At 43.4% G+C, this 17,760-nt stretch overlaps 1 protein-coding gene across 1 annotated transcript in view; it reads right to left on the bottom strand.

Moving 5' to 3' along the window:
- RGMB (repulsive guidance molecule family member b) overlaps positions 1-17,760 on the bottom strand; it is a 25,098-nt gene that overhangs the window by 5,191 nt on the left and 2,147 nt on the right. The window contains exon 5 of the mRNA XM_010832002.1: positions 12,474-12,982. Within this exon, the coding sequence (XP_010830304.1) occupies positions 12,474-12,982 (509 nt within the window). The remainder of the gene's footprint in view (positions 1-12,473; positions 12,983-17,760) is intronic.

Raw genomic sequence — 17,760 nt, 5'->3', positions numbered from 1 at the left:
TTGAGTTATTGTCTGTAAGTGAGGTAATGGCTTATTATGCTTTCTTCTTGAAAAAAAGAAAAAAGTATCAGGTGACTTCAGTCAAGGAGGAAGGGAGACAGGCCAAACACTCTACAAATTACTCTGGATGGAGGCAAACGGCCACCTCCTGCAAGGGGACTAATCAAAACAATAGACCCTTGTTAAAAAGGCCACGAGGGCCTCCCTCCCCACCCTTCTCCCTACAAGCCCTCCCAGCCACCCTCAGGTTTGTGTCTGAAGGCTTTCCCCCTGGCTCAGCCAGCATTTGCTCATGCTATTTAATTCCACATGTTCCCACTGGTGTTACTTGACTGGAATTTTCCAGCCATTTCATTTCACTTCAGCCAGTTGTAAAGCCAGATCCGAACCAGCTGTGGCTGCAGCAACTGGTTAAATTCATATCCGTTGTTTGCAGCTGCAACCAAAAGCCAGACAATGCACTGTGAGAATGCCTGGTGTTCTCCCTGCCTAATTACTCTGAGCCACAATTTAATTTCATGACCAGCCTTCTCACGTTTCAACACCTTCCTAACAACCTGAAGGAGGTGTACCAGAGATGATTTCAGGAAATTTGCTGTGCATCCAACCATACGACCTTCCAGAGCGAGTGGGATTTTTCGAGCTAGATATCTAATGGGACTATAAAATAGATTTATTTGGTGACTCTAAAGACAGTTTGACAAGTGCTTTTTAGAGGCAAGCTGGGATCTCTTGGAGGTGAAAAGATTAATTCAAGTAAATTCTGCACCTGACTGGACTGCAAGTTAATACAGATGGCTACAGTAAGAGTAACAGACTTCGCATACAGCCGCTGTCCTCATTTTCAACCAGAGCATCCACGCTCAGAGTAACTGAATTCTTCTACAACAGCTAAGCCATTTGTCCTTCCAACCTAACAAACCTCAAATTTAAACCAACTTGGCCTTATTTGTGACAATTTAGGACTTTTCAGTTCGCCTTAGGAAAAACACAGAGGAATTAGTTTTGTTGGGACAACACAGCAGAGAGATCCAATTCCAAACAAGTTTCCAACAAAGGCAAGCAAGGGTCAATATTAACATGAATGGAATAGTTCCCTGTCTCACCAAGTCTCCGCTGTTTTCATTAAAAACACCAATTCCAACTCAGGAGTCATTTCAAATGCCTCTCACCTTACTCTCCGCTGCTCTACCTGTGACACCAACAGGTAACTCCCACACCTCTGGAAGATAGGTGAAACTTAAAGCTTAACCTCTGTGTTACTGTCTACACTCACAAAATATTCCAGTTTACCTAATGCATTTTTGTCTATCTGTCGAATTTCCTAGGAGTGACTTTCTCTACAAGACAAGGAAGTTGATGTTTCTCTAGTTGTTTCTCTTTTAGGTGAGATAATTTGCTCTCAGAGTCTATGTATAGAATCAGCCCTTGAATCAAGATGTTGAGGGTAATGAATGAGAGGTTTCCTGAGTGGTCCTCTGTAGTTTAAGTAGATATTGAAGAGGTACCTAGAGATAATAAGCAATGGAAATGTAGAAAACACTAGGAAACAGTCCCTGACAAGTTGTATAAGTTTTTTTCATCCCTTATACAATTGCAACCTGAGGTCTTAAAAAGCAAGCACTTAACCAGAACGGGCCAGAAATTCATTTTCCAATTATATCCTCCTTTTCAGAAAAATTAAATAAAATTTATTCTCTCTCAGTAATTCTTCCTTTAAAAAACTCAAATGTTAATGGAAATGTTTGGAAATTCCACACGTTTTCTATTCCCAGCTAGCAGCTATCAGAGGGTCACAATAGGACATTCAAAATTGTATTCTAAAGCTTTTAAACAGATAATTTAAAAACAGCTATGCTCTTTACTTTTCCCCCCTCTACGAACTGATCCATATGCTGTAATAACTCAATTTGGCACATCTGTTCTATGCCACACCATTTATTATTGATGGATGGCATTTCTGTGCATTTAAAACATCAATGCCTTTTGTTAAACCTTCCCCGCCCAGCTCCTCCCAACCCCCACCTCAGACAACACTACTCCAGTCTCCTCATTCATTTTTAATGTTTCACTCCCTGAGATCTTTACCACCTACAGGGTCTCTTAGGAGAAGCAAGACAGCAGCTACAAATCAACCTTTCCACATGAGAAAGGCAAAAAGGATTTAGGGTTTGCTGTGAAATGCCAACACTGAGAGGCACCTGCCTCTCCTTTCCATCAGGAAAAAAAATAAAAATAAAAATGAACTAAATGAAAGAAAGGTCACCCACAGAACCAGGCACTGCCTTGCCAATGCACAGAGCTTCTCCAAGCTCAACAGCCTTGCACAGTGCTGTGAGGAGGTTTTCAAACAGCAGAATTCCCCACAGGCTGTGCCCTGAGCTATTTGTGCTTATCATTCTTTGGAAGAAATGTTTATCGGGGTTTAAATCAGACCATTTGGCACTGCATGTGTGGGACCTTACTGGAATTCTCTTAATACCAGAACTGGGACTTTTATAGACAAGGGGCTCCAGCTCTCGGGTTAAGATGGGCCAGCAAATCAAACTGAAAATCACAGGAAATCAGCCTGGAACACAGGGAAACCCAATGTTGACAGGTATCCAGTTAAAATTCTGCTTGCGTTAAGAAAGCTAAAATTAATTTTATTTCATGTAATTAGGTGATGTGTCTACTTCCTCAGATCCTCTGGGTGCAATTATAGGTTGAAAAAACAGATGACTGTGGGAGAAATCAGAGAACGCTGTGCCCATGGCCTTTGCTCTCACCAGGTCAGCGGCATACAGCCTCTGCTTAGTCCTCAGAGCTGAACACAAAGATCATTCCTACGAGCGCGTGTGTTTCAAAGAAATAAACGCACATGCTCTATCGCCAGCTCTAAAACACATCATCTTAACTCGAGTGGGCCAATGTTTCTCAATGTTGAGAAGTCCGAGACTAGGAAGCTCCGAAGCACTAAGGAAGGATCTCGGTTAGGCTGCGGAGAACTCTGGCTTTCGCTCCTTTTTATGAGGTAGGAAATAAAAGCATATCCGTCTAGAATAACTTTCTGGAGAGTACATGGACCATACTTAAGGAGGTCAGTAATTGATGTCGTTGATCATTTTCCTGAAAAACTAAAAAAAAAAAACAAAACAAAAAACAAAAAAAATCTGCCAGGAAGGCATGAACTCAATGAAACAAGTGTAACTTTACCATTGCAACTCAGCCTAGCATCAGCTATCTACCTACAGGAAGTCTGAATTCAACATCTACAAAAGCACAGTTTAAGTCACTTCACTGGGCCAGGACAAGATAGCTAACAGGAAGAAAGTGGTACATGAGTTTCAGAGGAGGGTGGCAGAAGAAATTTCCCTCTAGATTCCTTTTCAGGCTTGAATGAGACTACAAAAATCTACAGCCTCCTAAAGATACCCAAATAGGTTTCTCTGTCCTCTCGAGTTTCTTTCCACCGAGCTCTGCGGTAGCAGCACTCACAGGATTCCAGAGACACAGAATGGATCAGACTTATTTATTCTTAGGGTTGCCCTAGGTAATACATGCAGGAACAAGGGCTGCCTTGGCTGCTGGAGGGGATCTTGGCAGCAGCTGGAGAAAGAAGAAACCAAACCAGAGGAGAAGGACACCCACAGTTGAGGCTGCTAGGGTGGTCCAGGGGGGAGCATTAAGCTCCGTGGCTGGAAACAGCATGCAAGAGAGAGAGAAACAGAGAGAGAGGGAGAAGGGGGGAGAGAGAGAGAGAAGCAGGCCCAGGATGATACATAAAAGCGACAGACCAAAAAAAAAAAAAAGTTGACATCCAAAGAGCGATTTTTGTACATTTAAAACAAGGAAGGCTGGAAGCATAAATAGGCTCAGAGGGAAATGGGCCAGCTTCCTTGTACAGGCCAGAGGCACAAGGTGCAGAGTTTACAGGGAGGAGGGGAGGCCTGGGGTGCCTTGGCCTTCCCGGCACCCGGAGAACTCCAGGGGGACCTTCTTGCTTGTTGTGCCTGCTCTCTGCACTGTGAGGAGGCCCTCGCTAGACTTCTAGATGGGAAGTCAGGCGCGTGGGGACAGTACTTCAGGCCGAGGCTGCCGCTACGCTTTGGAAAAGTGAAAGTGAAGTTGCTCAGTCATGTCCGACTCTTTGTGACCCCATGGACTGGAGTCTACCAGGCTCCTCTGTCCATGGAATTTTCCAGGCAAGAATACCGGAGTGGGTTGACATTTCCTTCTTTAGGGGATATTCCTGACCCAGGGATCGAACCCAGGTCTCCCACATCGCAGGCAGACGCTTTACCCTCTGAGCCACCAGGGAAGCTGCTGCGCTTTGGACCAGAGGCTAAAATTACTGCAGTCACTCAGGGGTAGGAATCTGTCCCGGCAGGTCTGGCTTTCTGGGATCTCCCTCCTAATGGGGTGGAGGTGGGAGGAGGCACACAGATCCCCAGGCTCTCGCAGCACCCCGGGTGAACACTCTGGGCTGAGGTTCAGCACAGCTGTTTCCCAAACCGACGGGGATTATCAGGAAATCACAGCCCCTTTGATCGGTTTTCAGTTGGGGGAGGTAATTTAAAAAGCAAAAGGGCTTAAAGGTCTCAATACACTCACATTCTGTCACTTCTAGGGTCAGTTTCAGGTTCCCAGGGCTATTAACAACAACAACAAAAAAAGCAAAGCCCAGTCAGGAACAAGGTGGTTAGAGGTGGTGACCATATATTCCAAGAAGCCAGTTAACTGGAAAGTTCCAAAACAATATCCTTCTGTCTTCATTTTCCTGAGGCAGGGAGCGGGGAAGGCATGGACCCCACATAAACACACACGTGTGCTTGTGTGTGTACTCACACCTTTAAAAAGGAAAGAGCAAACACTGACACCCTTTTCAGGGGCACATGCAGAGCAGATGAGAAGTTGGTCTTTAAATGCTGTCACATTAAGCCTATCCAGTGTACACAGTCAGCTCCAGCACTGAGACAACCCCACCAGCAGGAGCTAAGGTTCTCTGGGCTCCGACTCCTAAAAGAACCAGCTCACTTGGACATACTGAGCTCCCCTCTGCAGAGACCCAATTTCATCTGAAGTTCTTTCTAGACCCAACAGCAATGGGTTTTCACTGCAAGGCTCCCCCGTTAAATTCTGCATCTTAGATGTGTGCGGCTGGCTATTCTTGTTATACTTAGGACAAGCTGAGCAGCTTAAGAAGTCCTGAAGTTACCCCACCCAGGAGAACACAAAATCCAAACCAGTGGAAGAGCAAGTTCTACTTGCAGTCAAAACAAATAAAGACGAAACGGGTAAGGTAGCAGCTTCATTGTTCGACACTGTAGGTATGACTCTTTTTACATGCCACATTCCGCAGGGGCAGAAACTGTTTGGTTAGCATTAATTGAAGCCAACAACCAAAAAAAAAAAAAATACCAACCATCCAATGTTTCCTGCTTGCCCCTTCCTCTCAAAATGTTGACTCAAAGAAAATTTAACAGGGCAGAGAGAGACATTTGGAAATGTGACAGAAAAACAAGTTCTAACGCTCAGCTGTGTATCAGACTTGGCTGGGCGCCTCTGGTTCAAACTATGGAGGACGGTGGGTTTGTTTTAAAGTAGCAAAGGCCCAGAGCACTCGGAGGGAATTCTGGCTGGCTCAGGCAGGCGCTGGGTTACTGTCACTTACACAGGGGGGATTCGGAAGGTCCTTTTCACTCTTCCAAACCACGTCTGGGACGGAGACACTGGCACACGCAGAGATTCGAAATGTAAAACTGACAAGGTATACAGAGACAAATTTTATACATTTTTAGACAGTTTTCACTGACCACCTTATGTATTTCTTCCTTCCAGGGAACAGAGAGAAGACAGAGGCCTACCTACCCAGAGTACATGCAATCTGTACGGACAAAATGAAGGCAGATCTTGTTCAAGTATGGCCTAAAGAATAAGCCAGGTAGGCCTGTTTTCATCCCACAAAATGATCATTCACATTAAGGGTACATTATGGAGCTAAGAATGTCGCCCCCTTTTCTTCTGCTTCCTTTGCCCAAATATAATCACCCCCAGGCAGTCTGCTGAAAACTATATGAAACGAAGGTGAAAGTTTCTGGGCCTAAGACCTTAAAATCCAGTACAAACCAGAGCTATGCAGGAAGCAGAAAAGGGCCAACAGGAATACCACCACCTGGAACAACTGTAGCTGGTGTCTGTTCTTCTAGAAACTCTTCTTTTAATATTGTCTCTACAATAAAGAAATTCAGGGAGGATAAGGATTATCCAAGACATGCTTTTATGAGTCTTAAAGATGAGACAGAACCCTGAAAAATCAACTTAACTAAGAACTGGTGATTCTGATGCTCAACTACCCTAGCAAGCTTTTGGGTATTAAAAAGCAACTACCTTTCAACAACAGCAACCAGGGTTCCAGACCCTGCTAGGGTATTTCAGAGGAGTGAGGAAATGTGGGTGTAGGTGAGGGACCACCTTGACGGTGGGATGTGAAAAGGGAGACGGTACCAAGTCCTGGGAGCGAGAACACTGACCAGCGACAGTGGCTGGTGGGCAGGGTTATGTCCAAGGTACAGCTGCCCATCTCTCAGGCCCAGCCTCCTGGTCCTGACCCCCGGAGGCAACTTGCAGCACTTGGAACCAGCCTATAGCATGGGCCCCCAGTGTTCTGAAAAGAAACCCTAAAAACGGCTTTCCCCTACCCCCCGACACAAACCCCACAATTCTCCATGACATGAAGGCAGCAAAGTTTAGTTATGAGCTTAGACTAAGGCAGAGACTACATTCACCTCGGCATCTCCCAGACACGATAGGCCCGTCAATGCTTGGGGTTTCCAATGCAACACTAAATAGTACATTTTATCAGACAAATGAACACAGTATACTGCGCAGGGAGCTATACAACTGCAAACTTCTTTCCCATCTGTTCTACAATATATCTCAACAATATAGCTCAATATATCTTGCAACTTTTTGTAATTTTTAAGACATTTCTGCACAACAAGGAGGACCAGGACGAGATGCAAAAGTTAAAGATGGCAAGAGTTATCTGTATAATCATAACAGATAATCATAACAAAGAACAATCTCAGATTTTAAGGGTTAGTTACAATGAATCTGCAAGGCAACTTGTGTGCTCCCAGAAGGAATCTATATTCTCAAATAGTGTATTGCCTCTGTAACAGTGCTGCATGCAAGGACAGTGTCCCTGTATTCAAAACCTAATTCTGTACACAAGAGGATGAGGCATCTTCCTTAGTGGACAAAAATAAGAATGATCACCACTGTGCAGCTCACAGAGTCTCCATAAAGATACTAAAAACATAACTGGTTACAAAAACTTAGCTACAAAAAAAATCCACTAGGCTTACGGTCAAAAGAGGACAGATTCCCAAAGCCTGATCCAGAGATATGCCTAAAAAAAAAAAAAATCGATCCTTGGAAGGCTTTGCAACAGAGGCACATCTGGCTCTGACTTTATAACCAACAGAGAATGACCCAGAACATTGGTTTACATGCCCACATTCTCCTGCTGAACAACAGGGCATGCTAAGGGGCATCAAAAGCAGGAGAGGACCCAACTCGTGCTCCAGGACCCTACAAGAGGAGGACATTTTATCACCAGGGAACACTGTGGGCAGCCAGCGAGAATGGAGCCCAGGAACTCAAGACTTCCTGTATCTCCAGTATCATCAGCCAGTGGTGATTTCCAGGAAAATCTCTCAGCAAGTAGCCACAGCTCCAGAAGTACAGATATTTATGGACTTTGAAAGACAGGCTCTCTTCTCGTGCTTTGGATAGGCACAGAGTCCTGCTGCCCATGGGTTACCACAGCGGGTGGCCTGGGGCAGCGGCAAGGACGTACGAAGCACCTGAGTGTCCACTCGCCTGGCTTGGTTAAGCACAAGGAACACACCTCCCCAAAACCAAACTGCCTGAAGGTAAACCACCTTCTCTCATTAACGGATGCAGTATAGAAGGGTCTGAAGATCTATAAAGGACTGGCTGTCATCTCAATATCCCCTCCTACTTGCAATGTTGTTTCCCTGACTTTGAAGAATAGGATAAGCAAGCTAGAATGTTGAAGAAAGGATATGATTACATTGAAAGGAAAGGTTTGAAAGACAAAGCAAAAGTACACAAGTTATTTGTATAAAATAATTGTTAAAAGTACGGCCACTGTTTGGTGGTTTAGTTGCTTAGTCATGTCCGACTCTTGCGACCCCATGGACTGTAGCTCGTCAGGCTCCTCTGTCCATGGGATTCTCTAGGCAAGAACACTGGAATAGGTTGCCATTTCCTTCTCCAGGGGATCTTCCCGACCCAGGGATCAAACCCTGGTCTCTTGCATTGCAGGCAGATTCTCTACCAACTGAGCTACAAGGAAAGACCCTTGTTTAGATGTGTAATAAATGCATCCTTGAAATTTTAGGGAAAAGGAAATCATTTTAAATGCACCTGAGAGATTGGAGATTTTCATACATGCTACTAGGACTCCATTTGTGAAGGGCAAAATCTTTTTATGAAATAATTCACACCAAAATTGCCTTTTGCAATCATGGCGTATGCAATTCCTTCTTAGATCCACATAAACAGGGATACATAGTTACACAACATGAAGCTGAGACTGAGGGGTGGGCAAAGAGAACGTGGAAGAGAAGGTACGCTGCCCAGCACCCTCCACGGATGATCTGCTTGTTTATCTGTGTGAGGATCACGAGAGAAGACAGCGCTGTATCCCCCTGGAGCCCCAAACACATAAACAGTGCTCCTTCCCACAGAACCAACCCTGCCCGTTCTCAGCCCATCCCCTCTCTCATATCTTTTCTGCAGAGCATTTGCAGGTCTGAAGCTGCCCGCCTCTTGTAGACAAAGATGGGGAAGGTGGCCCAGAGTGGACACGCATCTTAGCAGAGGTGTGTGCAGGTGTGCCGAGGAGCCCTGGCAGCCCCCGGGGTGGGGAGGGGGGAAACAGCCCTGGTGTCCCCTTTAGGAGCGCATCGAGCTAGCCAGGTGGCCAAGCACACAGACTCTGGGGAAGGGAGGGAACCAGACAGGCTGGCGCAGGGCACAGCCCGGAGCCTTGGCCCTGAGAAGGTGTACCTGTGCACAGCTGGGAAGGGGGAGAGGACGTGGACCAGGGGAGATGAGACCACACCATCAAGCACTGCAGGCCTGGTGAAGAAAGGCTTAGCTAGCAGGAGGAGAAGCGGACAACAGAGGATGAGATGGCTGGGTGGCATCCCCGACTCAATGGACATGAGTTTGAGTAGACTCCAGGAGTGGGTGATGGACAGGGAGGCCTGGTGTGCTGTGGTCCGTGGGGTTGCAAAGAGTCAGACATGACTGAGTGACTGAACTGAACTGAACTGACCAGAGATGACTTCGTTTTCTTTCCCTCTGTTGTTTAGATTTCTTTCCCCCCTAAGCTTTGTCTTTCTGTGATGAGGGAAACCTGGGTGTTCAGGGGGCAGGCAGAGCTCACAAAGGCAGCCTTGAAGATGATGGCCTGCTCAGGAAGCCCACGGCCCCAGGACTGAGTTGCCTGAGCCAAATACCTGAGTCCAGTGCTTTACTTTTGTGCTGAGGATGGTGGAATGAATGGCTGCTTAGACACAATAGTTTCAGCATCACATTTTTTTCATGGTGTGTGTGTGTGTGTGTGTGTGTGTGTGTGTGTGTGTGTGTATGTGTGTGTGTTAGCCACTCAATCATGTCCGAGTCTATGGGACCCCATAGACAGTAACCCACCAGGTTTCTCTGTCCATGGGATTCTCCAGGCGTGAATACTGGAGTGGATTGTTTTCACTGCTTAGAAATTTTTAAAAAGTTTTATTTTGGTCCTCGGTACAGCAGAAGGAATTGCAGTGCAAGATTTTAGGTCTTTGTTTGGCTTCACCAGCAGAGGTCATACCAACACGGAGACAGGCCCTCAAACAGTAATCTTCACACGCTTTTGGGCGGCTTTGGAGAGAGTTACAAAAAGAGAAAAGAAAAAAAAAAAAACAAGCACTGGAGGTCATGAAGCCATAGAGTAATTTGTTGCTGAACAGCATGGTCACCAGATGTGGGGGGAATACTTTCCCATAGGGCAATTAAAGACCAAACATTCTCATTGTCTGCTTGAATTTATGTTAAAAGATAGATAACTTTTCCCTCCTTTCTAGAAAGGGTAAAACCTTTGATCCTCACCAAAGTGAGGGAGAAAACAAATTGTACTTACGTTATTTGCTAAAAACTATGATAGGTTCAACCACAACTGAAATAGAATGATCTAAAGTACTTCAATGTCAACTGTCTCATTCATATACTATGCGTACTTATAAGGCAACCAGCTGTCCCCAGATATTTTCAACACGATCAGTAAAAAGTACATTTTTGAAAGGCTGAACACCAAACAGAAGTGACATGTGACTGGATAGAAGGCTTGGAAAATAAAACTCTGGGCTTGTGAAAGAAACAATATAGCTGACCCCTGAACAACAGGGGAGTTAGTTGCAATGACCCCTGGGCAGTTGAAAATCCACATATAACGTTATAGCTAACCCTCTGTATACAGGGTTCTGTACCCGATTCACCCAAGCAGGGATCACGTAGTACTGTAGCATTTACTACTGAAAAAAATCCACATATGTGGACTGGCTGGGTTCAAACCCACGTTGTCCAAGGGTCAACTGTAAATTTTCCCATGCACACAGCACTTATGAATCTCAAAAGTATCGTGTGAAAGCTACCCTTCCAAGCCCTCAATTATCTGCAAAATTGATGATTTTCTGCATTTTCAATGGAATTGCCTTCTTGAATTTTCAGTGCCATGTCTTTTCAAAAACTATTACCAGGTTTTATGCCCTTTGAGTCTGCAATGATGAATTGTTGCTCATTGCTTACCTTACGACTTTGCAGCTATCAACGTTATAACATATAGCAAATACATATTGTAATATACAGACAGGAAAAATTATCTACTTGCAAAATCCAGAGGAAGAAAAGTTTTTTTGAGACATAAGGTTTGGAAAGGCAACCTTGGGTTTTATTGGGAATTGAAGTGTAAATAGTTTTAAGTTCCCCTAAGATGTCTAGACCAATGTATAGTCTCCCTTGTTCAGGGTGATGACTTCTAATCTTAGATTTGTGACACCCCAGGGTGTCTCCATACAGTCTCTGGAAGTGTGCTAAAATTCCCTCCACAAAATGCCAAGTTAAATAATTTAAATTCACTTAAAAAACTATGCTACATATGTTTGGAGGCAAGGCCTGGAATCAAGAGAACAGTCCTTAAGTATTATAAAAGCGTGCTAGCTGTCAATTACATTTTAATCTAACCCAACTGATGAAAAGCTACAATAAACAAAATGAAATGATACAAAATAAGAAAACCTGTATGTGCGATTTTATAGTTGGAGAAGATAGCCAAGGAGCTGGTTCCTTGTTGTTACACTTTTTTTAACACTAGAAACATTTGAGAAAATTTGTTTATGGGTCTTCCTTGCTATCTGCAGGCCTTCTCCAGATGCCCAGAGTGGGGGGTGGTCATCTCCAGTTGTGAGGCCTCTCATTGTGGTGGCTTCTCTCGTTGGGGGACACAGGCTCTAGAGCTCTGACTCAGTAGATATGGTGCATGAGCTTAGTAGTCTGGAGGCATGTGGGATCTTCCTGGACCAGGGACTGAGCCCGTGTCCCGTGCACTGGCAGGTGGGTTCTTCTTCACCACTGAGCCACCAGGGAAGCCCTGGGACACCACTTTTGTGGAAAACCCTTTTGGACCTCTGTTTACTAACGCCTGAATCAGTTTGGCCTGACAACTGGAAACCCAGTCACAGCTCCTTGCCACCTGTTTGCACTAAGACTCTGGTGCCTTAATGCTGGCTTTGAGGCTCCCTTATCAGTATCAGTTTCTTTAAAATGAACAAACACCAACCACAGACAATGGCAGCTAGACCCGGTAAGCTTAATTTTGTCAGTTTTCCCCTCTGGTTGACTTAAATTTTATCCTGAGGTTACACAGAATTAGGTATTACTGCTCTGCAAAATCCACTTCTTAACTTCCCTGGTCACCACATTTTACTATAGCTTCCAAGTTTCCAATAAGGTTTCCTGATGAGTCGCTCTCTTAGGTTTCACGGCGTTCTTTGTTCAGAACACCCACTGCAGTCATCTGATAAATCTGAACGTGGATTTCTTCAAGAGCCACACACATCTGCACTCAAAAATGACATCACTGGAAAAAAAGAACTTTTTTTTTTCATTAAACAGGCCTGCCTTTTCCCTAGAGAACCCAACTTCACTGTTTCCTTTTTATTTTTCATATCATTGCCTATTTAAACTTAGACCTACAAGAATTCCAGTGAGAAAATTTTTTTTTTACCAAGTAACTTTCATTTAATCCTTTATCCACCTTCTGTGCCGAGCTGGCCAACAGAAGTTCCAGTCGTCTGAAGAATCAAACATCTGAAAGTTACAGAAGGAAAGAAGAAGGAAAAAAAAAGTACACTTGCCTTATTTGTCGCAGTAGCACTAGATCCAGGGACCACGGGCACGTTCGTCACTTGAACTGAAAGATAATTATTGTCTATGAGTGGCCAAGCACCTTCCACTTTGCATGTCTGGAAGTGATCCTTGAAAGTTCTAAGGTGAGGGTCTCCGAACAAGCCACAGAAAAGGTAATTGGGAGGGTTCTGGTCCCCGCCCCTGTGTTCTCTGGCTCCCGCGTGGCTGTGATAGTTACAAGGGTCATGGGTCACTTCTGGGTTGGTAGATGATGTGGGTCCATCCTTGGAACAGTTTCTCTGGCTCATGAGGTCGCTGATACCCAGCACAGCAGAATGGTACACTAGGTTACCACGGCAGGCTTTGGAAGTCCGCTGGGTGCAGCCAGCATAGGCGCGCAGAGCCTTGCAGAACTCAGAGTCAAAGCCATCGACGGCAGAGTTCAGGTGTGAGGTCAGGGACACAAAGTCCGTGGTGCATTTCTGGATTCGACACTGGGCTGGCTGCTGGCAGTCACCTAGGAGAAAGACGATTAAGCCGAATGTTTTTAAAAGGCTTCACAACTTTCTGAGCTGCATGAGAAAAGGACATTCTCCCCTGGGAACTGTTTGTTCTATTTCCTATACTCCTATTTTAAGAAGGCCTTCAGAAATAGGGTTGCATTGTGGCTTCTTGGTCTCTCACAAAGTAAGCCACTGGAAGAACCACTGCATGCAGCTGGTTAACTTAACAACTAAAGCGCGGGCCACTGCGAGTGAACAGGAGTTTAGTCAGGTGTTCTTAGGCTAAACTACAAGGGAACGATAAAGGAAATATTTTATCAACTTTGCTCTGGTTTCTAGATTTTGAGAAAGATCCCTTGGCTCTAAGGCCAAGTCAAAGATGTGAACTTTGTTTTGATTTTGAAAACTGCGTAAGTAATTTGCTTTGAAAAGCACAGTCTGTACACAAAACCATGAGTAAAGCCTGCACACTTCAGGGAGGGGAAACTCCTAAATTATAGCGTGATTAGTTAAAACACCTTTACCTGATTCCACTCTAGTACAGGGCAAGAATATCAGGAAAAAATCCAGGTACTAAGTTATTCTGTCTTTCTTGAGAAATATTTACCAACAAATTGCATATAAATTAACACACATAATCCCTTGGTTTCTACAAAGTGTAAATGATCGTTTAAAAAAATAGAGTGGCTGATTTGACCAAGCTAGGTATTCACTATCCCATAACATCAATCCCCCAGGATTCTAGCTCCTCAACAGTTCACAGTAAAAGTATGCTAACTCAAAATGTACACAACACTGACAGGTGATCCCACCAACCATGTTTTTTTCTAGAAACAGAACCAGAGACAGAATTCTTTGAGTATATATAAAACTACTTTTCCCCCTTAAATCAATGAGTCACATAAACTTAATGATTTAAGCAAAGCTAACATAAAGTAATGAAAAATCACACGATTACTGCCCTACTATTTAAACAGTAAGTTTTCAAATTATGGTTTGCTCCTAGCTTTTTATACAAAAGTTTGTAAAATCTCTCAAAGCACAAAACCCACAATGAACTGCCAATACTAGGTCAGTGTGTATACTAATCAGTTTAATATTGTATTCCTTAAAAGGAGAACACCAGAAACACGGAAAAGAAAAACAATTTTCTTTATTGTCCACCTCAAATTTTATAGAAATGAACTGTAACACGTTATTTGTGTTACCTGCACATTCTTTATAGGTACCTCAACTATGGAGGAGCCTCAATCTCAAGTCAGGTTCCTCATCTGAGAAATGAATAGGTTGTTCGAAAGTAAATTCTGTGATCTTTTCTAGGCATGAAATATCCGAGGGGGGTGCATCAGTCAGTAGAGTATTATTAAATGTGTAATTATTCAAGATTTAGGCATAACAAAACTTCAGGATGATATCAAGATTTAGGACATTATCTGATAAAGACTTAAAACTAACTCTAATAATCATCGTAGAAAGATATTTTAGTCTTTTCAGTAGTAAACTGCTTTTAAATGAGTGAAATAGCCTGTAATCTTTGTTCCTGGCATCAGCTGGGGAAACGAGGAGTCGATGACAACCTCGTAAGGCACTCCCCCAACCATCCCTAAGTTTCCAAAACCAAAAAGGGAAAATGTAGTCAAGACTGGATATCTGACTTAACACAAGGAAAAGAGAAGATTAAAATATTTTAATATTTTGGAGCTGTGAATTTACAGCTGTTAAAGGCACTAAATAAAAATCACAGATGCATCTTTATGCATTTGGTCTCTTTCATGTTTTCTCATTCCAAAGTTGACAAAAGCAGCTCTAGTATTTATAGAATTCCTCTCTACAAAGTAGATCAAATCATCTTTCAACTGTTTTTACTCAAAAAGGCAAAAGTGGAAACAAAAAAATAAAACCAGCCAACAACCCCCAAAGTGGTATTAAAGCCATTTTACAGATGGGAAAATCAAGACAAAGGGACACTAAAGGCCGTGACCTGGCTGGACTGTAAACTGCCAGCATGAAGCCCAGGACATGTGCCTTTCCTCAAATCTCATTTTCATTCCCCCAACAAAATTTCTGATTCTCAAGACAGTACTTGATAGCTTAAACACACACACACACACACACACACACACTTCAGGAACAGCAACATCTTTTCTCTTTTTCTTTTAAAATCAGATTCATAGCAAGCAGTAAACAAGAAAATAAATATATGAACCAAGGCTCATTCAGTAACGAACAGCTTTTGGACAACACATAAATGACAACACAAGAACTTTCCGCTAAACTTGCAGGGCCTATTCTGTTCTTTTTATGGTCTATAAAATCTAGCCGAGCGTACACTTACTTATAATTATTTCAAATAGTCATAAAAATATCAAAAGTAAGACCAGCATGGAAATGCAGATGCAACTGTTTAGAAAGAAAAAGCAGAATCTAGACTCCCAGATTCTTTTTTGTTCCCTTCCTCCCTTCCCCACACCCTTTTTCATAGCAGGTAGGTGCTGATTCCTTTGAGAAATCTCACACAAAACACAGTTCCTTGGATTCCTTTGTTTTGGATGAGGTTTCTAACAGACTTTTTGAATAGAGACGGTGGGATGTTGGAGGGCTAACCAGAGAGAAAGTGCATGTGGGTCAGCAGTTTCAGCCCCATCACAGGCTCCTGTATATAATGACTAATTTGCAGCATACACCCAGAAATATCCAGGCTTCATGAATTTATAATGACAATGCACACTTTGCCTGTAAGAGGCGGTAAAGTAAGCCTCCTGTCAAAATGCCAAGACAATGCAGAGCAGAAACAATTTCAAGGATGCAGCCAAGAAAACCATGAAGTATATGAGTAAGCAAGGAACTCCCATATTGGATCTCCATTCAGGAAGTGTAGAGGTTTGCTTAAGAAAAAAAAAAAGAATAAAAGTATCCTTTTCATTTCCCAAGGGCAGAATTCAAAATCTGCAGCTACAGATCTATTTTTTCAAATCATACCATCTATGATGTGACCGTATTTTCATCCCAGTAAATGAAATTTACTAAAGGATTTGTCAGTCTAGAGCTCTCATGAATGATGCAGACATAAAGACCTCACCATTCAAGGCGGTTTCCGCAATGTCAGGCCTGCACGAGTGAATCTGCAGCCCAATCATCAGATTATAATAAAAGAAATGAGATATGCTGAAATGAATTAAGTGCAACGCAGAGCCATCTGGGGTGTGGAAGCAAATTATAAGGATCCGGGCATAAAACATATGGTGGCCCATCTGTAAAGAGCATGAGGTGAGGCTGGCTGCTCTGAGGAGACACAACCCCTGCATTTCAATAGCACCATTCTTCAAAGAACTCTCTCCAAAGGAGCCCTCTTTCCTAAAACCAGATTAATTGCTTCATTCCAACAATCTAGCCACAGATATCACTCACTACAGCAACTCTGGGTCGAATCTAATGGGGACTTCAGTGTGACCACATTAGGATACTGAGAGGAGTTTCACATTCCAAGTTCTTGAACTCAGGCACCTTAATTTTCTAAACCTTTAAACCAACTTCTTAGGCCTTTCAGAGGCCATCGAAGAAAGCTTCAAGGACCACATTCCAATCCTGTTACAGGACCCTATGGCAACTAAAGGAAACAACATCTAAGCAGTCAAGAGGGTCACAGTCCTGCCCACCAGCTCAATTTCCATTTCAAGAAATCTACACTTTGACATTATGGACACTTTTTTTTTTCCACACAAAACACTCCTGAATATATTTTTTGACACGTCATAAAAAGTTTTCCACGCAACCGTGAGCAGACTGACTTTATTTTCTAAGGTTCTAAAATCACTAATTAAAAACCTTCATCATTGTAAAACTTGCTATTTACACTCTCTATTAAGACTTCAGTCTGTTTCCACAAGAGACAGTGTTAAAATGCAGCTGTTACATCACAATGAAAAGTTACGCAAAACTAAATTTAGTCGTCTGCTCAAATGTCACATTTTTTCCCCATTACTTAAAAGACCTCCCGGATTTTTAACACCGCTGGTATGACTTAATAAATAAATAAAAATTAACTCTGGCACAGTTGGGTGGCATTACAGTTCAGTATTCTCCAGATCAGAGTGTTGTGATTGTTGTCCCACAAATACAGGACAAAAAGATCTCAAAGGATAACGTATCTAATGCTCTAGGTGCTCTCAAACTAAAAGATAGATTGTCTTTTTCAATTTGGCACTGAAAAAACTTTTTGTCTAGATATGCTGCTAGGAATGGTACTTATTTATAAAGGGCGTTCTAGATTCCCCCCCCCCCCGGCTTTCTTGAGATATAACTGACATACATCATTGTGTTCATGAAAAGATATTAAAAAGAAAAACAGGCAAAACACGCAAGAAGGCTCATCGTCGCTAAGACAAAAAGATTTTTCTTCGCTAAGAACAGATTCCTCACTGCTGCTTACACCGGGGAAGTTCCCGAAGGCAAGAGATCGGTCACACTCTCCTGGAACCCCCCAAAACACGCGGCTAGCCACAAAGCACCAAGTTTTTCCAAAGAGGGGGTGAAAGCTGAAATTAAAAGGGGCTTTCGCAAATATGAAAGTGATCCCAGTTTAAAGAAGTCTTAAGTGACTTCGAGATGAACCCCCAGGTTTTCAAACGGGTAGAATTATCTTCCCATCGGGTGCCATTTCTTCGCCTCGACGCCACCCCCAACTCCAGGGCGGCAGCAGCAACCAGGCTCCTGGTCTCCCCAGCCTAGGAGGCGGCGGCGGCGGCGGCGGAAACCTGATCCCAGCCCGACTTTCAGTAAAAACACCCATGCA

The sequence above is a fragment of the Bison bison genome, unplaced genomic scaffold, assembly GCF_000754665.1.
Source record: "Bison bison bison isolate TAMUID 2011002044 unplaced genomic scaffold, Bison_UMD1.0 scf7180017864533, whole genome shotgun sequence".
Classification (NCBI taxonomy): Eukaryota; Metazoa; Chordata; class Mammalia; order Artiodactyla; family Bovidae; genus Bison; species Bison bison.
The sequence above is the reverse complement of the archived record's forward strand: the minus strand, read 5'-3'. Positions and strand labels throughout refer to the sequence as shown.